Consider the following 24591-nt stretch of genomic DNA (forward strand, 5'->3'; position numbering starts at 1 on the left):
AGACTGGTGTCCAGAATATGAACCAACACACAGTAAATTGACCCTTTTATAGCTATCAAAGACTTTTTTGACATCAACAATTTCCTATTATTATGCATACTTCTAATCAAACAGCAAATCATAACAACTCATACAGTTTCCAAAAATATCGCCATCTGCGGAAAAACTGCTTTTAACATGTTTAAGCACTTTTTTTTTTAAACATTGTATGTGGTCAATATAAGATTTAATCAACAAATTCTTAAGAATCTGAAGAAAAAAATAAGTACAATAATATGTGCGAGGATCATACTATTGCTTGAAATAAAGGGGACGAATCTGCGAAAATTACAATCTGCATTGTTATTACCAGAATGAAATAAACATCTTTCGACTTTTCTAATTGTTTGATGTGTAGTTACATTTTGAACATTGATGTTGTGAAAAGACCTTTTATCTGTTGACTGTAAACTATAAAAAAATAAATTGAAAATATAGACAAAAATAAATAAAAAATAAAGTAATTAAAATTGAAATTTTAAAGAATTCCAAAACTAGTAGACACATTAAAAAAACTTGTCTTCTTGTCTTCTAGATTGCTTAAATTGCGTTGTACATTGTTTAAATGCATATATTCATAACAAAAGAATAATTTTGAAGAAAAAATTCCATTATTATGCAACGATTCTAGTTACAACTACTTAAAAGAGGGGCGAAAGATACCAAAGGGACAGTCAAACTCATAAATCTAAAACAAACTGACAACGCCATGGCTAAAAATGAAAAAGACAAACAGAAACACAATAGTACACATAACACAACATAGAAAACTAAAGAATAAACAACACGAACCCCACCAAAAACTAGGGGTGATCTCAGGTGCTCCGGAAGAGTAAGCAGATCCTGCTCCACATGTGGCACCCGTCGTGTTGCTTATGTGATTACAAATCCGGTAAATAGTCTAAGTCGGTAGGTCACATTCATGAAAGGGAAAGGGATTGTAGTTACGACGTAAGGAACATATCCGATATTATTTGTGAAACGGTTATTCCATAACGGTCAACCAACTCGTGCTGGCGTCCGTAAAATTTACTAAGGGATGATTTAAACTTCACCATTTGGAACTCTTGGTTTAATAGCTTCCTTGTGAGCAGTAACCCTCTATCAAGGAAATCATGATAAGAAATGCAAGCACGGGAATATCGTATCAATTGGGAGATATATACCCCGTATGCAGGTGCTGCTGGAATGTTGCTACTTAGAAATGGAAAGTTCACAATTGGAAAGCTGAAATCATCTCTTTTGTCGTAAAGTTTTGTTTTCAACCGACCCTCATTGTCAATTTCTAGATGTAAGTCAAGATATGAAGCCGACTTAACTGTATCTGTAGTATCCTTTATCTCCAATTCGATGGGATAGATGCGTTCCACATAGTCACCAAATTTTGAATTGTTTAGTGAAAGAACGTCATCTATATAGCGGAAAGTAGAGTTAAAGGATATTGCTAACTTCTTATCTTTCTTCCTAAGAAGTTCCTGCATGAGGTCAGCCTCATAATAATAAAGAAACAAGTCGGCAAGTAGAGGGGCACAGTTTGTTCCCATCGGGATGCCGACAGTCTGTTGAAAAACTCGTCCTCCGAACGTTACAAATATGTTGTCAATCAAGAAATCAAGCATCTTGATAATATCGGTTTCAGAGAATTTTGTGTTTGAATCAGAGTGATAATTTACAAAGTATGATTTATCCCTCCCTAAGACAAGATACTTGTATCTACGTTGGCCATTCTTTTTTATGAAGCAAAGTAATACCAACTCTTTCAATTTGTCTTTTAGTTTGGAATGTGGAATACTTGTGTAAAGAATAGAAAAGTCAAATGTTTTAATACTGTTACAAGATGAAAGAGAGTTAGATTGTATGTACTCTAAAAGATCTTTGGAATGTTTAAGTATCCACATCTGATTCACGCCACCTCTAGAATAGGCAGTTTCACAATAACTTTGAAGCCCGTCTTTGATTGCTGATAAAATAGATGTTAATAATTTAGAAAGAGGTTTCGTGGAGCACTTGGAAGACCCAGCAATATACCGTTGTTTGTAAGGACACTTATGTAGTTTAGGTATCCAATACAGTGATGGAAGATCCAGTTCTTCATCTTTGGTTGAAATACCAAAGGAACAAAGAACAGACCTATGATTATCCAGGATTTCCTCTTTGGTTAGTGTCGTGAGGGTATATGTTGAGTTTCCAAGTGAATTGTCTATACCTAATTCATTTATCAAGCAATTAATGTAGTGACTTTTACAGACAAAAACGATGTTATTTGGGGCTTTGTCTGCGGGGACAACATATTTATCATGGAGGTGTAAGTGGATAAGTGTTTAGCAACATTTGGGTCTTTAAAGATTGACGTAGCATGGGCATTGATGGACCCATTCAGTTTCTTGATTCTGATTTGTATTAACGACCTCACTGCCTTAATCCATTCGGATAGAGTGTCTACGTCTTCCTTTTCACGTTTAGCCCATTGCCTGGCAAAATCCTCGACTGAGTCCATCAAAATTTTAAAGTTGTATTTCCAATTGATGGATTTAGGCTCACGATATTTCGGACCTTTCGATAACACATTTCGTAGAGAAGTATTATTAACAATGTTAAGGTCACCGGTAAAAACGTGGCCAGCAGGATTATATATGAATTGGGAACTAGCACAAGTGCAATCAGGAGGTTTAGACTTGAAGTGGTCAATATCGAGAAAACGCGTTTGTAATTGAAAATTTTAGTTGCAATAGGTTTGGTATAGGTATAAGAAATTATTGGTACAGACTGGTCTTTGAAATAAGGAGGTATTTTCGATTGAACTAATTTATGATGAAGGATATTGCCTAGGTTGACGCCTACGAGACCTTTGTTGGCAAAGGAAAGATTTAGAAAAGATCTTTTCTTTTTTTTCATCTTTTCCCATGCGAACTGGCTTGAAAAGTCTTTGACTTGCAATATCCGAAATTATAGCTTGAAGTTTGTATTTGTTTGAATGAGGGTTGGTAACAGTGGATTCCAAACATAAATTGAACAGAGAATGAAGTTTTGAAAGGGGTAATGCATAAAGTTTCATGCGAATGTGATGAATATCTAACGGCTTTTATATGAATGACAGCAAGTCATTAATAGAGACATTATGCAGAGAAGGTGATGTATAATGACGATGACCATGACTGCGTCTACGTCGAGGGGTCGAGTTGAAAATATTCATCACATTCACCGAGTTACACGAAGGACTAGATAGAATACCCATACCATCAATTTTGTCATTGCAGCCATACGGTGTTGCAGTTCCCAATTGCTTAATCCAGTAGTCCTCTTTTTGTCTACGGAGAGTCGTTGAAAGATTAGGATTGTTAGAGCTATGGTATATCTTTTCGATAATGCGAACTGTCATAGAAACGATGGAATGATCGGGCTGATTGAAATGCTGGTATAGAATGTCGTTAGCATTGAGGTTAATGTCTGATCTATCTATCTACTTAACTTGTTCCCTTTTCATACGAAGCTGACTTCATACAAGAGCTTCTAATGACGATTGAAAAGAATCTACTATAATAATGAAACGTCACTTTACCCTATATAGGCGATGTCCTCTCACTTTATAGTGCAATGTTGAACGCGTATTTTTCATTGAAATTGAAAAATCAAAGACTCAACAGAAACCGTTAACTCTATCACATATCTTGAAATCAATGACGAGTGTCGATTGAGAACAATTTTACGACAAAAGAAATGATGTTAAGCTACCCAGTTGTAAACTTTTTATATTTATGTAGCAAAATTAGAGCAACGCCTGTATATCTATACTACTAAAGGAAGAGACCGATTTCATTGAACCGCAACACTTTTGAAACCAGCTTCCGCGCTCCATACTAAACATGTGCGCACGGGCAACGCTTTTACAACCCTATAAAGTTACACAAAAAAGCATTCAATACTTATAATTACATTTTCAGCTATAGGATCATGAAAACACGCCTTTTATCAAGATTTTATTTTATTTACCTGTGCACTTTATTGTGGAACCTCGTGTCATCATGAATGAAAAGTTGCATTGTGCATTGCAATTGATTAAGGAATATCACGAGATTGCTAGTTAGTCAATCAGAATAACGCATTGAAACATACATCTAATGTAATTATTCTTTAGTAAAAGATTTTAAAAATTTTTTTAAATGTGTCATGATTACAATTTGTTCCATATATATATATCACCGTGAGCACATTTACTTACTTTTGCGGATATTTGTCTTATTGCGCTTAATCTTCTTCACTTTACTGTGAGGTGATTTTGTTGGCCAATTTTCATTACTGCAACTTAATGTCTTTAAAGTAAATATATATCAAAGGGACAATCAATCTCAAACCATGAACCAAAGAAGCTTAAAAAAAACATAAACAAAATAAAATCCAAAATTGTCCAAGAGACGAACAACAGTCTATCAAATACAGCACAGCATGAAAATGATCACTGCCTAAAACAGCGAATGATCTTGCGAGGTCAGGAAGGGTATCCACACTTTTAATGTATTTAATAACACAACTGCATATAATGTTTCACATAACTCAATGACCTGCATTTGTATTTTAAACGCTCATGTTGAAAACACCCAAAACATCTTTCATTCGAATAATTAAAGAGATTTTACTTCTATACACATTTAACATGTCTAACACGTTTTTTAACAAAATAAAAAAAGCAGCAGCTTTATATTTAACTCGTTTAGATCCCGCTTATGACAACCAAGTGTTTTAAACGATGGTTACTTATTCTACTTACGTTGTGTTTCTTTTGTGTCGTTTGTTTCCTCTTGTATTTGAGTGTGAATTCACATTATTGTAAGACCTGTCACGGTACTTTTCTGTCCCCAATTCATGTATTTAGTTTTGATGTTATATTTGTTATTCTTATCGGATTTTGTCTAATGCTTAGTTCGTTTCTGTGTGTGTTACATTTTAAAGTTGTGTTGTTGTTCTCCTCTTATATTTAATGCGTTTCCTTCAGGTTTAGTTTGTAATCCGGATTTGTTTTTTTTTTCTATCGATTTATGAGTTTTGGACAGCGGTACACTACTGTTGCCTTTATTTGCGTGCTATTTTAAAGCAAATTAATGTTTGCACTTAAATATTATTACTAAAGGTAAATAAGTTTGAGTTCGAAAAAACTCATAATTTTACCTCATTGGGATCGTATATTTCTTTTCGAACTTTAAATACCCCTTTTTTTATTTAGGAAAATCATTCTCCTCCCTGATATTGACAATTAGCGATGTGCAATCTTAACATATAATAACAAAATTATCGATATTTGCAGATGGCAGATTTTTGGGCAACTGCAAACACTTCAGTAGAAGGCTGTTCTATGAACAATAGTTAATAATTGCATCTTAAAATTATAAAACTAATATTCCTTAACCTAAAAAAAATATACATTTATCTATTTTTTTAGCATACAAATATCGATCCCCAAAGATATGTTTTGCTTTGAAACATTTTTTTCATTTATTTTAGGATCTGTTATGAATTTCAATTTTTGAGAAATATTGGGCAACTAACTGTTTTTTATTGATAATATAATGTACAGTTTTTAATTAAACAAACACAGGATGGCAGAGTATCCCCGAGGGTATTTGAGGTTTAATGAACTGGTGAGTTGTTATAACAAACTAATTAGCATGTTTGTGTCTATGTATTCAGTAAACAAATTAATTTTTTTGTAAAGAAACGATAAACTGGTCCGCTGCCCCTATCGCCAAAAAGGCCAAGGATGGAACTTTCCCTTCGATCAATTAAATGCACGTTACTTAAATATTTACGGCCACAATCACGTAATTGCCATTCAGTAGCTAAACTTTTTAATTAAATAATAGTTTTAAAGCATTTAGGAAGTCGTGCAACACAACAAGGTCAATGACTTTCGAACTATATTTACGGGATACCGGATTACCTTTAGAGGCCCTATATATGATATTCAGATGTTCCTGCAGACTTCCGTTAGCTATTTATCAACGATAAAATCCGAGAAAAAACTGGACCCCTGCTGTTGTATCGCTCTTATCTTGTGACAAAGTATCGCTCAGCGGGTGGCCATTTTAGTGAACAGATAATTGAAAATGACGATCTCGATTCAACTACGGAATCGTCATTCGACAGTGACTGAGAATCGGAATTGGTCAGTGAATAAACGGATGAAAAAATAATTATAATAAGCAAAATTGCTCCAAGTCGGACATCATTGAACGATTAATACCTTTACACAACGAGGAGCGTGATTGGTGGAGTGGCGTTTGATTTATATATATAAAAAAAGGAACAATACGTCTATCTTCATCTACCTAGATTTTTACATTTACATCTAAATCATCATGAAAATAAATTGTCGTCTGTGTGTCACCAATCGTCCCTTGTCAGAAAGTGCCAAAATTATTTTGGTGTCGACTTCCGTTTACCTTTTCAATCCGAACACCTATGACAACCGAACAAAACGCAAAGTCCCGTTGGTGTTCGGCTTGGACAGGTTTCACTGTATAATGTTCATATTATCTTTTGGAAAATTTTATTGTGCAAGAACTAGAAAATGGCTTTTTGTTTTACAATTGCAAAATAAAAAGAAAGTTTATTCATGACCTTTGACCTTGATTTAACAGAAAACGCATCGTACGATTTTTTTACGACCGGGCAAAAAAGAAAGTACAGATGATAAGCTTTCGAATGATATAACATACAGCCGTGTGTTGGGTGGGTGCATTAAAGTCGTTAATTAATAAAATTAACGGTACCAATTTTCTTGCACCAGATGCGCATTAATTGTCTTTATAAAATAGGTCACTAGCCTATAGGTGTTGAGTGGCCGGATAATATGCAGACTATACAGAATATTAGTGGAAGATATTAGCAAGCAAAAGCAAGGGAATTGTGCAAATGATGATACAAGCATGAAAATTAGCACGAAGCATAATTATTATATACTTTTTAAGAAAAAACTGCTGGGCATAAGAAAATTTCATTTTTTCAAAATGGCCACCAGCTTTTCTAAAATGGCTGATTTTTTTCCAAATTGAAATACTTATTTTTCTGGAAAACGTTTTCTTTGACCGTCTCTGAGTAAAAAATACTACCAGGTTTGATGGATACCTTCTTAACATGTGACGTTTATACTAGAAATAGATATTTGACATATTCTATGTTTGCGCATGCGTTAAAATGTTACAAAATTCACACACAAACATTTGAATTATTAATTACATGCTTAGCGCTTTTGAATTTTTAAATGATGTTATGAATTTGTTTGATGACATTTTTTAAGGTTATGATACACATGCGTTTAACAACTTCGCGCATGCGCAAACTATTTATTAATAAAGAACGAATTACACGCACTGCAAGGGCACAATGAAGGAAATCGTAGCATCTAACAGATGAGGATTTAAATTTCTCAAACATATCTTTATCTTCATTCATTCCTCTAGGCATCTAGTTTCTGCTCGAGTATGAAGTGTTGCTTTTCATGCCATTGTTTGAAAACACGCCCTTTCAGATGCAAGATCAAGCATTCGATGGATAAGATAAAAAAGGTGGTTAACTTTCTTAATATAAGCCAAATAGTTGGAAGGGCCAGACTTGTACGAAGAACATACGTTTATCGTCTTGTTTGGTGGATTGTACATTAAAATGGCTTGTTTTGCGTATTAAATTACAATCCTGGTGCCTTTGGTAAAATTGAGAATGGAAATGGGGAATGTGCCAAAGAGACAACAACCCGACCATAGAAAAAAACAACAGCAGAAGGTCACCAACAGGTCTTCAATGTAGCGAGAAATTCCTGCACCCGAAGGCGTCCTTCAACTGGCCCCTAAACAAATATACACTAGTTCAGTGATAATGAACGCCATACTAATTTCCAAATTGTACACAAAAAACTAAAATTAAAATAATACAAGACTAACAAAGGCCAGAGGCTCCTGACTTGGGACAGGCGCAAAAATGCGGCGGGGTTAAACATGTTTGTGAGATCTCAACCCTCCCCCTATACCTCTAGCCAATGTAGAAAAGTAAACGCATAACAATACGCACATTAAAATTCAGTTCAAGAGAAGTCCGAGTCTGATGTCAGAAGATGTAACCAAAGAAAATAAACAAAATGACAATAGTACATAAATAACAACAGACTACTAGCAGTTAACTGACATGCCAGCTCCAGACTTCAATTAAACTGACTAAAAGATTATGATTTCATCATATGAACATCAGGCACAATCCTTCCCGTTAGGGGTTTAGTATCATACCATCATAACATATATGAGAAGAACATAACCCGTGTCATGCCAAAAACTGGTTTTTGAATAAATGTGTTTAGTTCCGATGCAAAGACCCTATAAGTGAATCAATATTAACGCCAAAATATGCAATCTTTAATGACCTGACAACAGTATCGTAACTATATCCCTGGTGACTATTTTACACCACTGGGTCGTTGCCACTGCTGGGGGACGTTTTGTCCCCTAGGGTATCACCAGCTCAGTAGTCAGCATTTCAGTGTTGACATGAACATCAATTAAATGGTCATTTAAATAAATTACCTGTTTACAAACTTAGGATTTTCTTATCCCAGGAGTAGATTACCTTAGCAGCATTTGGCACAACTTTTTGAAATCTTGGTTCCTCATTGCTCTTTAACTTTGTACTTGTTTAACTTTTATAGCTGTTTTGATGTGAGCGTCACTGATTAGTCTTATGTAGACGAAACGCGCGTCTGGCTTATTAAATTATATTCTGGTGCCTTTGGTGACTATTTTAAAATTCTGAGTGATATATTGCTTGATAGCGGATGGACATGTGTTCCACTGAAGCTGGACGGCCGACATTGCAACACCTAGAATAGCAGGTGCTTTTTATGTATGTTCAAATGTAATTAGGAATAGACACGCGCATCAGATAACTGCATATGTGGTTTGCTTGACTTGATAATGCCAGACGTTATGAAAGCGTTAACACAGAACATATAGTTCTTGACTCTGTGACGTACAAGTATGACTGTGATCAATGGGTGTATATCGAAAACAGTTTAATTTCTGGCGTTAAATTACGAATAAAGAACTTCATGTTCCCTCGTAAGTATGCTCACTTCACGAGTCAGATATCGTAATTTACAAACAGTTCATATCAAGCATGATACCAATGTTGGTCTTGATCGTGCAAATCATGCACGATGGTTACCCATCCATCTCCAAGATATGGCTTCCCTTCAACAACATCCCCCACACGTGGCAATGAAATTTGCAAATGGTATTTTGTACTGTACGTAAGACCTTATTTCTTATATTACAATTGATCAGACACAAACACAGAATAATAAGTCGTGAACGGCGATGTTGGTACCATACGTTTATTCGAAGATCCCTTCGAGACGATAGATGATTGCTGGACCAGAAGTCGGTAGACTGGTAGATGAATTTAAAAGATTAAGGGGTTTGAGTCATTCTACAACAGAAGAACGACGTCATGAAGACTCTACGAAAACAGAAAAAGGATTTCTTTGAAAAACTTTAAAAACTTTCTAAAGTGATGAACAAGTTTGATAATCCATTTCTAGAAGAGTCGTCAGATTTGTACAAAACTTACTCTTTTAAGGAAATTGTTGTTGATTCAGAAGTATGTACGATATGTAAATAAACTCCAAGATATTGGGCCCAAAAAGCACGATCTTTTGAAACAAATGCGAAAACTAAAGAGAATCTGCTTTTTTTTTAACCAAATGAACATTTCCATAAAGAGTCGTAAAATTAAACTAGAAAAGAGGGACGAAAGATACCAAAGGGACAGTCAAACTCATAAATCTAAAACAAACTGACAACGCCATGGCTAAAAATGAAAAAGACAAACAGAAAAACAATAGTACACACGACACAACATAGAAAACTAAAGAATAAACAACACGAACCCCACCAAAAACTAGGGGTGATCTCAGGTGCTCCGGAAGGGTAAGCAGATCCTGCTCCACATGTGGCACCCGTCGTGTTGCTTATGTGATTACAAATCCGGTAAATAGTCTAATTCGGTAGGTCATATTCATGAAAGGGAAGGGGATTGTAGTTACGACGTAAGGAACATATCCGATATTATTTGTGAAACGGTTATTCCATAACGGTCAACCAACTCGTGATGGCGTCCGTAACATTTACGAAGGGATGATTTCAACTTCACCATTATGAACTCTTGGTTTAATAGATTCCTTGTGAGCAGCAAACCTCTATTAAGAAAATCATGATAGGAAATGCAAGCACGGGAATATCGTATCAATTGGGAGATATATACCCCGTATGCAGGTGCTGCTGGAATGTTGCTACTTAGAAATGGAAAGTTCACAATTGGAAAGCTGAAATCATCTCTTTTGTCGTAAAGTTTTGTTTTCAACCGACCCTCATTGTCAATTTCTAGATGTAAGTCAAGATATGAAGCCGACTTAACTGTATCTGTAGTATCCTTTATCTCTAGTTCGATTTGATAGATGCATTCCACATAGTCACCAAATTTTGAATTGTTTAGTGAAAGAACATCATCTATATAGCGGAAAGTAGAGTTAAAGGATATTGCTAACTTCTTATCTTTCTTCCTAAGAAGTTCCTGCATGAGGTCAGCCTCATAATAATAAAGAAACAAGTCGGCGAGTAGAGGGGCACAGTTTGTTCCCATTGGAATGCCGACAGTAACTTCTTTGTCAAAAAACAAAGCTAGAGAATCGAACACTGATTGCGATCTCTTTTCTAGATTTTTCATTTCTTCTTAGCCATTAAAACCAAACTGCTCTTCCGTCTATGTGTCATGGTGTGGTATTAAATCGCAGCAAAGTGGTATACTTGAAACATTCTGCGATTTGCCATCAACTGATCCAAATTCTGACGCATTTATCATTGGTGGGGCAGCAATGGTTAATTTATTGCCACTACTTGGGGCAAACATATTTGATGATTATGTAAATGAAATCATACTGCCTTACATACATCTTCCTTCGACATCGATTTGTTGTTTACTAAATTAATTATTTAAAGGCTGGGACGAAAACAAAAGGCAAAGTACTGGTGGTAGACGGAAAGTTGTTGGTTCTGGTAGAAAGCCAAGGGTTTTCAGTAGTTTTCTCTGTGAAGATGATAACAAAACGGAATTGTTCAAGTTTCTTGCCGACAGAATTGCTTCTTTAGAGACTAATAAAAATGCTTATGCTACTCAAGTTGAAAATGTACTTTGCAATTTCAATACGGATACTTCCCAGCTATCCCCTTGTAACCGTGGAAAAGCAGATACACGAAAAATTGTCCATGATAAGCATGCTGCTGAAAATGGTTGTAAAAAGTAATTTAAAGTATTCCTGACATAGATGTAGTAGTACTAGGAATTGCAGTGATTGAAAGATTAGGTGTGGACAAATTTTGGATAGGTTTTTGAAGGAATAGATACTTTCGACAGCTTCCTGTACATGTCATATCAAATGCGTTTGATCCTCGTGTAGCAGCTTTTCCTTTTCATGCATTTAGTGGGTGTGACACTGAGTCGGCATTTCACTGGAAAGTGAAAAAGTCAGTTTGGCAGACATTGGAAGTATTCTCATATGTAACGGACATTTTTGCCCGATTTTGTATGAAGACGCAGACATGGACATCATAGAAGTATTTGTTTGCATCATGTAAGGAACCCTACCGTTTGCTGTTAAGGAGGCAAGATTAAAATTGTTTGCAAGTAAGCAGCGGCCTTATTATGCCATTCCGCTTACCACAAAATCATTATGATTACCTGTGGTAGGCGGAATATCATCATAAGGCCGTTGCTTCCTTGCAAACGATTTTAATCTTCTGGAGCACATCAAAGCAGAAGCATATATCAAGGTGAACATGTTTGGGGTCGTCTGGATGTATGCATTCGACAGGTTCATATGCCAAGACATGACCACAGGTCAGTTGGGTCAAAGAAAAAACCCCAATGATAATTGAAAACCGAAATGGACCTCTTTGCTGGCCGCTGATCCTCGTGTCATGAATTTTTTAAATGCGGATGCCAGAAATTCAGCTGTGTTGGAAACTGTAAATGCTACCGTTCAGGCCTTCCGTGTACATGTTTGTGTATTGGTAACTGTAAGATCATTATAAGATAAGCAACCTGTCTTTCTAAACAAACTATATATGCATTTAAACTTTAAGAAAGCAGTTATATCTCTTGTTAAGTTGATAGAAATGATAAAATTACAATTTCCACATTTTGACGCCATTTTGGGACCGCAAGTCACTCTTTTTCTTCATGTGGGTATTGTTTTTTCGTACTTAAGGAACTGTACTTTTAAGTTTTATCAAAACTGACATTGGACTATACCTATTACACAGGTTTCAAATGATTGACGAAATGTAACCAATTGGATATGACGCCATTTGCAAAATGAGCGGTGGCCATCTTGAAATAAACAGCTGCGCCATGATCGCATGATACGCCCGACGTCTTGTGTGGAAGTTTTATGCAATAATCATAAATAGTTTCTGAGAAAGTTTTAAGCAATTACTATTTATTGCTTTTGAGACATGGCGGGACATGAAATTTTGAATCATCACTAAAAAGTATACAGATATAAAGATTAATATAACTAAGAAGTGTTTAAAGTTTTAAGCAATAATCAAGAATCGTTTTTGAGACACGGTGCGACATGTGAAAAAAACACCCCTGTTTTAGTTACAAAGTGCCGTAACTCAAAAAGTTTAAATCTTATTTTCACCAAAAAGTATACAGATCATTTGATCATCATAAAAAACAACTATATTAAGTTTCATGAAATTTAGATAAACCGTTCTCAAGTTACGGTGCGACATGTTTACGCCGAACAGACAGACGGACGGACAGACAGACGGACAGACAGACAGACGGACGGACGGACGGACGGACGGACACCGTACATTTGTACACCATAATACGTCCCGTCAAAATTTTGACGGGCGTATAAAAATGAGATTTTTTTATGGCCAGCAGCTGATTTTTCTTAATTATCATTTTGTCCACCCATATACCAAATTTCATGCTTGTATCACGATTTGCACAATTATGTCCATAATATCTCCCACTATATTATTTTCATCTTACAATGATTTGAAACATAACATGTTCATTACACAACGGTAAATAAAAAGTAACCAGTTGAACAGTATACAATGGGTAGGTTAATAAAAAAAAGTGCCAAAATATGTCTAAATTCATAAAGCTTGAAAAGGAGAACATAGGTGTTCAAAAGGCCTTAATATCATGAATACGACCATTAGTTCTAGATTATATCTTATGTTTGTAATATGTCAATGAAACCTATCTTAAACAATGTTATTAGATAGGAAATTTATATTCATGTTGAAAATGTAAGTAAATATATATTAACGTTCTTTTCAAAACATCACAAATAGCTCCAACAAAAACTGGTTTATTTCCATCAGTTTGTAGAACTTAAAACATGTAGTACATGATATACTTTAAACATTATGTTGACTGACATATCTGATTTGAATATTTAGTTTGCCAGAGCCTTTGTTTATGATATTTCCTAGGCTTAAAAAACCTAATGTTAATCTAGATGACTTTCACCAAAATCTCTATTTCTGGTCTATTTCAGGTGTTTATATAAACGCATAAGGTAACAATATACAGTTAGGAAAAGAACAAAAAACTGACACTCATAATTTTCTTAGCACCTTCTTTCTTTCCTTGCTTTCTAACAATTAAGGCTTACTGTTTGTGTCATAAATAAAGGCAATAGTAATATACCACTGTTCGATCGTCATAAATCGATTTCACTGAAACAAACCGGGTTAGAAACCAAAACTGAGAGAAACACATCAACTATAAGAGTAAACAAAACAGCTATGAAAACATACATAAAAAAATACTTCGCTGAGCGCAGCCTGATAGGACCAAAGATGTCAAAAGTAGTACAACACACTGTAAAAAAAATATGGAGAAAGCGCAGGTGGGATTTTTTTAATTTTCATTTATTCTCCAAAAGAAATGCACTACGAACTAATTGTGGTCTCGAACCAACTGTTGGAACCATAACCCCCGAAATTAATCCAAACTTCGCTTTTCTGGTATTGAACCTTCTTGTAAATTTCAAAAAGATCCAATTTTAAACTAACTTTATTGTCCGGAAATAAAATGTGTCTTAGGACGACGACCACGACGCAGAAGGCGACGTCATAGCATTTTACAAACTCAAATGTGCAGTCGTTTGAAAACGGACTATGTGATAATAGTTATCATAGGTACCAGGATTATAATGTAATACGCCAGACGCGCTTTTCGTCAACATAAGACTCATCAGTGACGCTCAGATCAAACTGGTTATAAAGCCAAACAAGTACAAAGTTGAAGAGCATTGAGGACCCATAATTCCAAATACGGCTAAGTTAATTTATTCCTGTGATAAGACAATCCTAAGTTTTTCGAAAAATTCAAAGTTTTGAAAAAGCTGTGCCAAATACGGCTAAGGTAATGTATGCCTGGGATAAGAAAATCCTTAGTTTTTCGAAAAATTCAAAGTTTTGTAAACAGGAAATTTATAAAAATTACCAAATAGTTGATATTCATGTCAACACCGAAGTGATGACTACTGGGCTGTTGATACCCTCGGGGACGAAACGTCCACCAGCAATGGCTTCGACCCAATGGTGTAAATAATCATCATAATTTCCAGGCTTATACTTTAATACGCAAGACGCGCGTTTGGTCTACGTAAGACTCATCAGTGACGCTCAGATCAAAATAGTTATGAAGCCAAACAAGTACAAAGTTGAAGAGCATTGAGAACCCAAAATTCCAAAAAAATGTGCCAAAAACGGCTAAGGTAATCTATTCCCGTGATAAGAAAATCCTAAGTTTTTCGAAAAATTCAAAGTTTTGAAGCAGGAAATTTATAAAAATGACCAAATAATTTTTTCATGTCAACACCGAAGTGCTGACTACTGGGCTGGTGATACCATTGGGGACGAAACGTCCACCAGCAGAGGCATCGACCCAGTGGTGTAAATTGTTAATATAGGTACCAGGCTTATAATGTAATACGCCAGACGCACGTTTCGCCTACATAAGACTCATCAGTGACGCTCAGATCAAAATAGTTACAAAGCCAAACAAGTACAAAGTTCAAGAGCATTGAGGACCCAAAGTCCAAAAAAATGTGCCAAAATACGGTTAAGGTAATCTATTCCTGTGATAAGAAAATCCTAAGTTTTTCGAAAAATTCAAAGTTTTGAAACAGGAAATTTATAAAAATGACCAACTAATTGATATTCATGTCAACAACGAAGTGCTGACTACTGGGCTGGTGATACCTTCGGGGAAGAAACGTCCAACAGCAGTGACATCGACCCAGTGGTGTAAATAATTATCATAGGTACCAGGGGCCTGGTTTTCGAAAGTATCTTATGACTAAGACATGTCTTATGATGGTCTTAGGACATGTCATAGTCGTAAGGTATGTTTTCGAAAGTGTCCTAAGTTACGATTTGTCATAACTTTTGTCGTAAACTTAAGACCTCTCGCGACATGACTTATGATGGTCTTATGATTGTCAACTAAAATTTTAACTACTTTTCATGACTTTTTTGGCATAATTTCATATTAATTGTAATAAAAATATTTGTTGTGTTTCTCGGTTAGCTAAATAGTAAAGATTTTATTACTACGTGAATTAAAATTTGAATCTGCTGCGACATACAATTTGGAATTCTTTTCTAACTTATGGTTTTGTACAATAGATATACATTTTATTTCGTTCCTAGTATATTTAATAGTCCTATATTTACGTATGTGCACGGGCATTTCGTTAAGCGGGTACTCGATGTACCGAATCTAAAAAGTATTCACAGTTAAATAACAATGCATGTATGATGATACACGAAAGCGAAGTGCAAGATTAAACATATATTACAAACTAAATTTAAACAAATTATCAACTCATATTTCAATTCCTTTTTGTATAAAATTTCAGGTTCATTATAATGAAAAAAAAATATTCGTAAATATTAAGAATAGATATAACTAATATGTTCATACTTTTCATTTTCATTCTTATATTTTATACTTTTTAAACATTATTTAAAATAATAGAAAATAATGTTCACTTATGACAGTCATAAGAGCATCATAGCTATGACTCTCTTAAGACAGCTTTGATTTACATCCTATGACATATCATATGATAGTCATAAGATGATCATAAAATATGTCCTAAGATATATCTTATGACATATCTTATGATACTTTCGAAAACCAGGCCCCAGGCTTATAATTTAATACGCCACATGCGCGTTTGGTCAACATAAGACTCATCAGTGACGCTCAAATCAAAATAGTTATAAAGCCAAACAAATACAAAGTTGAAGAGCATTGAGAACCCAAAATTCCAAAAAAAATGTGCCAAATACGACTAAGGTTATCTATTCCTGTGATAAGAAAGTCCAAAGTTCTTCGAAAAATTCGAAGTTTTGAACCAGGAAATTTATAAAAAAAATACCAAATAATTGATATGCAAGTGAAGACTGAAGTGCCGACTACTGGGCTGGTGATACCCTCGGGGACGAAACGTCCACCAGCAGTGGCATTGACCCAGTGGTGTAAAAAATCATAATAGGTACCAGGCTTATAATTTAATACGCCTGTCGCGCGTTTCGTCTACATGAGACTCATCAGTGACGCTCAGATCAAAATAGTTACAAAGCCAAACAAGTACAAAGTTGACGAGCATTGAGGAATTCAAAAATTCCCAAAAATTGTGCCAAATACGGCTAAGGTTATCTATTTCTGTGATAAGAAAATCCTAAGTTTTTCGAAAAATTCAAAGTTTTGAACCAGGAAATTTATAAAAATGACCAACTAATTGATATTCATGTCAACATCGAAGTGCTGACTACTGGGCTGGTGATACCCTCGGGGACGAAACGTCCACCAGCAGTGGCATCGACCCAGTGGTGTAAATTATTATCATAGGTACCAGGCTTATAATTTAAGACGCCAGACGCGCGTTTTGTCTACATAAGACTCATCAGTGACGCTCAGATCAAAATAGTTATAAAGCCAAACAAGTACAAAGTTGAAGAGCATTGAAGACCCAAAATTCCAAAAATTTGCGCCAAATACGGCTACGGTAATCTTTTCCTGAGATAAAAAAAAAATCCTTAGTTTTTCGAAAAATTCAAAGTTTTGAAACAGGAAAGGAGTAGGTTCAGTAAGACACCTTTTTAGCCCCAAAATATAGCAGTTTTACAAAATTGTGAAATTGTAATCTTTTAACTATTTATTGGAAAGTAGAATGCTTCTGCTACATAAATATAGGCTATTTTTGACCATATAATGTACATATATCGGGTACTAGCATCATTAAGTCATGCTAAATTACTGAAATCTTCACAATTTTAGCATTTTAGTTAAATTTTAGACGGTTTCCGTCTTATATGTTAGTGGCTGCATTCGTGTTCATTCGTAATATTGAAATGTAAGTTGTATTTGATGATAATACATACCATATATGAAGGTTCAGGATGAACACGGATGCGGCCACTTTCATTTTTGACAAAAACCATCTGAAAAGTGACGTTTTTTTGGCATATTTGATAGATTTTTCATATTTAAGCTTGAATCGGAGCGTTTTTAATGACTAAATCAGTTAAAATCTTTCACAAAAACTAATCAAATCAATTGAAATAGACACTTAAGTGTTTAAAAAGTGTCCAAAATCTTTCGTTAGATGAACCTGAAATTTGAGGCCATAATCGGCCCTTACTCCTTTATAAAAATGACCAAATAATGTTTTCATGTCAACACCGAAGTGCTGACAACTGGGCTGGTGATACCCTTGGGGACGAAACATCCACCAGAAAAGGCATCGACCCAGTGGTGTAAAAAGTTATCATAGGTACCAGGCTTATAATTTAATACAGCAGATGAGCGTTTCGTCTACATAAGACTCATAATAATAACATTTGCCATATTCCTGACTTGGTACAGGACATTTAAAAACAAAATGATGGGTTGATGTAAAAAAGAACTTGTGGTATGATTGTAAATGAGACAACTATTCACAAGAGACAAAATTACACAGAAATTTACCAATATAGGTTACCGTACGGCCTTGAACTGTACATCACACGAATGTCTCAAAAACGCCGCAAAAAATGACGTCACAGGTATATTTTAAAAAATACGATATGAAATTGGGATTAGGTTTGTAATGGTGTTATTTGATGTTTTTCTTACCATTAAAAGAATATGAAAATACAATTGTGTTGGTAATAGTGTAATTATAACCATGATTTTTCTTCTAAATCAAACTGTGAATAAAACAAATGAATCCTGTGCATAGAGTTGCTTTTAACCTAAAAATCATATAAATGAACTAGGTGATTAATATCTTTAGTTTTACATACATAAAGAAAAAGGAAAATAGAATTAAAACCATAAGTTATTGTTTAATAAAATTCATTTTTAGACAGCTGAGTACTAATTTAGCCTTCAAAGATGATTTATAGAAACATCAAGATTATTTTTTCATGTTTTATGTTCTGTTTGACTATCCGTTTTTTTTCATAGCTAGACCGGCCATAGGTCAAGACATTAATGTAATGTTTTCAAACACTTTTTTTCTACACGCAATTTTACAAAAAAAGACATATGATTTTTATGGATTTATTGATAGATGTATGTAAACAATTTCAGAAAAGGTATTACTTCAAGCGATTGAAATTCTACTTCTGGCAAAATTTTTGGGGAAATGTGTGACATCTTTTCCCCCTTTTTGTAATATTTGATAACAATTAAATGCAGATTATTGCCATGGATACACCGAAAAGAAATTATATTTTACCATTTAAACTACTGGATATAAAACCTATGGAAGAATCTGATTACATATGCACATATATGACATAAACAGTAAGCTTCATTTGCAAGAAAGTAATGAAAAGGGGAAGGTAACATTTATGAGGGTAAATTTTAATATTTATTCCTTACTGTTTATTGCTACCTGAATGTTGGATGTACAAATACCGAGACACCTCTAATAGCAATGTGAATTTAAACTCAGCAAAGCAGTCATAATCGGAAATGGATCACGTTCGGTACTTAGAAGACTAATCGACGTAGATGGTAAACCCCAATCTAAGACGTAGAGTGTCATTTTTAATCTTTCCTCCTCATAACTCTGTTAAAGCAGTTTCTGCGTAAGGAGCTAAGACCTGTTTATAAAGTATGTATAGTGTGAACATGCACGAGCATAACGTATCAACTGATATGTAAACACCATACAATGGGGCAGAGGGTATGTTACTGCTGATAAAATTGGAAATTGATAATAGGGAAGTTGAAATCGTGCCGTTTGTCGTAGAGTTCTGTGTGAGGTCGTCAATCTGGGTCAATATCGAGTTAAAGATCAAGGTATGAAGCAGTCTTCCTAGTATCAGTAGTATCCTTAATTTCAAGTTCACAGTGGTATATTAGATGTAAGTACTGGCTGTTTGCATATGCATGGGAATAGCATCTTCTATTGATTTGATTTGCAATAGTAAATAAAATTGTGAAAAATTTTCCACATTTGGTGTAACCATGGTAAGAAAAACATATGCATTTCACCTCATTTTTCAATTAAATTAATTTGAAAAGTTCAAGCGTAAATTTGTTTTGGGGAAAACACTACAATAATTTCTGGACCTATGACCTGTGCGGATGTAAATATCGTTACGTCAAAACAGTAAATGGCCGAAAAAAGCATGCAAAAACCATCTTCAGCTTTCGAAAAATCAATTTTATTGTACAATAACTTCCATATTTGAACAAATCACTGAGGCCAAAATGTGAAACCAAACTCATAACTGTATATTGCTACCTCAAAAGAAAACACTGACAAATATAGATATATTTCACGTTCTTACATGTCTTTTCGTCAACTTGAACAATATTTCATCTTGAAAAAAACGGACTTAAATACACATGTGGCCCTAACCGAACTGACGACCCTTTTCATCATGCCATTCTTAAGTCTCTATCAATTTTTAAAAAAAATACTGTCAATCCTCTTTTATTTCTTCTTCGTTTTATGTAATATATTTACCTGCATAGATAAATAGTTATCTAGTATCACACATGTACCATGTGTACCGCCCGTTTGACACAAAATTGCTGTACACAACAGCAAAACGGTACAAACGTCTTTTTAAAATAAAGGTTGTATCCTGACGATAACAAAATATTTGTAAGACAATCTGAACGCCTTTAGTTGCTTGCTATACAATTATATATATTTTTCATAATTGCTGAAAAATACTAACCTCTAATATTCCAAGGTACTGTATCTTTCTTGGAAATTTTTAACTTCCTCATTTTTACTGTCAAATCTTCATTAACTTTCATCAAGCTCCGCACAGATTGTTTCAGTTCCATTATTTCACCATTTGAACGTTTGATGTCCAGCATTATTTCCTGATTAGTCTGGTCCAATATCTTCACCTTCAGTTTATCACACTCCTCCTTCATTTGCTGTCCACCTAATCTACTGACAGCCTGGAAAGTAACAGATATCAAAGAAAAATGTTATTTACTCATTTTCTAGCTCCCTTCAACAGCAATATAAAATTACTAAAATTCAAATTATATTTATATCTGGTGTTGATAGATAAAGTGGATGTAAACTAACCGATTGCATACTTCAGCTGTTATCGATAACTAAAATAATAACATAATCCCTGAAAAAAATCAAGTTGAATATTTTTTTCAGTAATAAAAAAACATCATGTTTATTTAGTAGATTATTCGTTTTCTGTTTAAGCAACATCAAAACAATTAAAAGATATACAATTAATCTTGAGTCTGGCAATAATGACCAGTAACCCTGCCTTGTGTTCTATTGCTTTGGTGAACATCATATGATCATGTTAGTTACATCAGTGTTCAACATCTTTCATTCTATATTACTAACACAAGGAATATTGACCTATACTTTGGTGTACATCGTACATCTTTCATTCTATATAGTCACATCATTAAAATAGTCACCTGCTGTGGTTATTATCACGTAATTCTTTATCGTATAACTAGAGTTAAAACCTCACAATTTTTACAGTACGACAATAGAATTAAATTTACGTGAATAACGTATTTTCCGAAATGATACTGTGCTGAGCATGATATTATTCAATATTACTTACACCAGTAATATTCCTCCAAGCTTTGGAGTAAATGATATTGCTCTATGCTTTGGAGTACATGATATTGCTCTATGCTTTGGGGTACATGATATTGCTCTATACTTTGGAGTACATGATATTGCTCTATGCTTTGGAGTACATGATATTGCTCCATATTTTTGATTAAATGATATTTCTCTATGATTTGGAGTACATAAAATTATTCTATATTATTTACACCAGTCATATTCCTCTATGCTTTGCCGTTCATGATATTGCTCTACGCTTTGGAGTACATGATATTATAAGTTATCTACGTTCATATCCGTAGATATGGATATTTTAAGACCCTGAAGTACCCCAGTACACCTTAAGAGCAATATCATGTACAAACAAGAATGTGTCCATAGTACACGGATGCCCCACTCGCACTATAATTGTCCATGTTCAGTGGACCGTGAAATTGGGGTCAAAACTTTAATTTGGAATTAAATTAGAAAGATAATATCATAGGGAACTAAGTTTCAAGTAGTTGTGACTCTAACTTCATCAAAAACTACCTTGACCAAAAACTTTAATCTGAACTTCGCACTTTCATTTTCTATGTTCAGTTGACCATGAAATTGGGGTCAAAACTATAATTTGGCATTAAAATTAGAAAAACCATATCATGGGGAACATGTGTACTAAGTTTCAAGTGGATTGGACTTCAACTTCATCAAAAACTACCTTGGCCAAAAACTTTAACCTGAAGTCGGACGAACGAACGGACGAACGAACGAACGGACGAACGAACGAACGGACGAACGAACGAACGGACGAACGAACGAACGGACGAACGGACGAACGAACGGAGGCACAGACCAGAAAACATAATGCCCTATACTATCGTAGGTGGGGCATAAAAAGCAGGGAGCAATATGACTGGTGTAAGTAATATAGAAAAATATCATGTGCTCCAAAGCTTAGAGCAATATCATGTACTCTAAGTCATGGAACAATATCATGTTCTCCAAAGCATAGAGCAATATCATGTACTCCAAAGCATGGATGTTTATCATATACTCCAAAGCATAGAGCAATATAATGTACTCCAAAGCAGGGAGCAATATGACTGGTGTAAGTAATATAGAAAAATATCATGTACTCCAAAGCTTAGTGCAATATCATGTACTCCAAAGCATAGAGCAATATCATGTACTCTAAATCATGGAACAATATCATGTTCTCCAAATCATAGAGCAATATCATGTACTCCAAAGCATGGAAGTTTATCATATACTCCAAAGCATAGAGCAAGATCATGTTCGGCAAAGCAAGGAGGAATATGATTGGTGTAAGTAATATAAAATAATATCATGTACTCCAAAGCATAGAGCAATATCATGTACTCCAAAGCATGGAAGTTTATCATATACTCCAAAGCATAGAGCAATATCATGTACTCCAAAGCAGGGAGCAATATGACTGGTGTAAGTAACATAGAAAAATATCATGTACTCCAAAGCTTAGTGCAATATCATGTACTCCAAAGCATAGAGCAATATCATGTACTCTAAATCATGGAACAATATCATGTTCTCCAAATCATAGAGCAATATCATGTACTCCAAAGCATGGAGGTTTATCATGTACTCCAAAGCATAGAGCAAGATCATGTTCGGCAAATCAAGGAGGAATATGATTGGTGTAAGTAATATAGAATAATATCATGTACTCCAAAGCATAGAGCAATATCACGTAATCCAAAGCATGGAGGTTTATCATGTACTCCAAAGCATAGAGCAATAAATCATTTTAGGCAAAGCAAGGAGGAATATGACTGGTGTAAGTAATATAGAATGTTATCATATACCCCAAAGCATAGAGCAATAGCATGTACGACAAAGCATAGAGGAATATGACTGGTGTAAGTAATACAGAATGTTATCATATACCCCAAAGCATAGAGCAATAACATGTACGGCAAAGCCTAGAGGAATATGACTGGTGTAAGATATATAGAATATTATTATGTACTCCAAAATATAGAGCAATATCATGTACTCTAAAGCATAGAGCAATATGACTGGTGTAAGTTATATAGAATGAACTCATGTACTCCAAAGTAAAGAGCAATATCATGTACTTCAAAGCATAGACGATCGTGTACTCCAAAGCATAGAGCAATATCATGTACTCTAAAGCATAGAGCAATACCATGCACTCCAAAGCATGGAGGTTTATCATGTTCCCCAAAGCATAGAGCAATATCATTTTCGGCAAAGCAAGGAGGAATATGACTGGTGTAAGTAATATAGAATGTTATCATATACCCCAAAGCATAAATCAATAGCATGTACGGCAAAGCATAGAGGAATATGACTTGTGTAAGAAATATAGAATGTTAATATATACCCCAAAGCATAGAGCAATAGCATGTACGGCAAAGCATAGAGGAATATGACTGGTGTAAGTAATATAGAATATTATTATATAAAATTGAGAATGGAAATGGGGAATGTGCCAAAGAGACAACAACCCGACCATAGAAAAAAAACAACAGCAGAAGGTCACCAACAGGTCTTCAATGTAGCGAGAAATTTCCGCACCCGGAGGCGTCCTTCAACTGGCCCCTAAACAAATATATACTAGTTCAGTGATAATGAACTCCAAAGCATAGAGCAATATCATGTACTCCAAAGCATAGAGCAATATGACTGGTGTAAGTTATATAGAATGAACTCATGTATTCCAAAGTAAAGAGCAATATCATGTTCTCCAAAGCATAGAGCAATATCATGTACTCCAAAGCATGGAAGTTTATCATATTTTATTCATCCCCGGGTGAACAAGGGTGGGGTGTTATTTACACCGGGGTAATTAACCAATCAGTCAACTAACCCTTGGTAGAACCCTACAGGTAGTTAAATATAAGACGTTTTTAATACGGAGACAGAGAAACTGGAATGGGTCGATTTGGCGCTCAATGTTGTGAGAGTTACATCATAGACGGTGTGACGTCAACGTGGGTCATTTGCATAGCGATATCAGTAGTCCCATTTATAGACAATGTGGTAGCCAAGTGTTGCATTTACTAAAATGGGTTCAAATGATCGACAAAATACGATAAAATTGTTAGTGGATTAAATATTTATGTACAGACATCATGAATAATCTACAGAATTCTATATTTCACAAATAACAACCATGGAACTAAGGATAACGCGCGTCACGTCCCCCGGGGTAATGGATAGCAACGTCGGGTATATGGGTTAGCAACACCCAGGGTCTATGGGTTTTGTAACGACGTGCGTTATCCAATCAAAATCCTAAAAATATACTAAGCCGGGGATAAAGAATAAATATTCTATATTACTTACACCAGTCATATTCC

The 24591-nt window shown here is 34.8% G+C and overlaps 1 protein-coding gene across 1 annotated transcript in view; it reads right to left on the reverse strand.

Annotated features, from left to right (window-relative positions):
* Positions 1-24591, reverse strand: part of LOC139506020 (serine/threonine-protein phosphatase 6 regulatory ankyrin repeat subunit B-like) — a 101895-nt gene that overhangs the window by 9339 nt on the left and 67965 nt on the right. The window contains exon 3 of the mRNA XM_071295337.1: positions 20361-20592. Coding sequence (XP_071151438.1) covers positions 20361-20592 — 232 coding nt within the window. The remainder of the gene's footprint in view (positions 1-20360; positions 20593-24591) is intronic.

Source organism: Mytilus edulis, chromosome 1 (genome assembly GCF_963676685.1).
Source record: "Mytilus edulis chromosome 1, xbMytEdul2.2, whole genome shotgun sequence".
Lineage (NCBI taxonomy): Eukaryota > Metazoa > Mollusca > Bivalvia > Mytilida > Mytilidae > Mytilus > Mytilus edulis.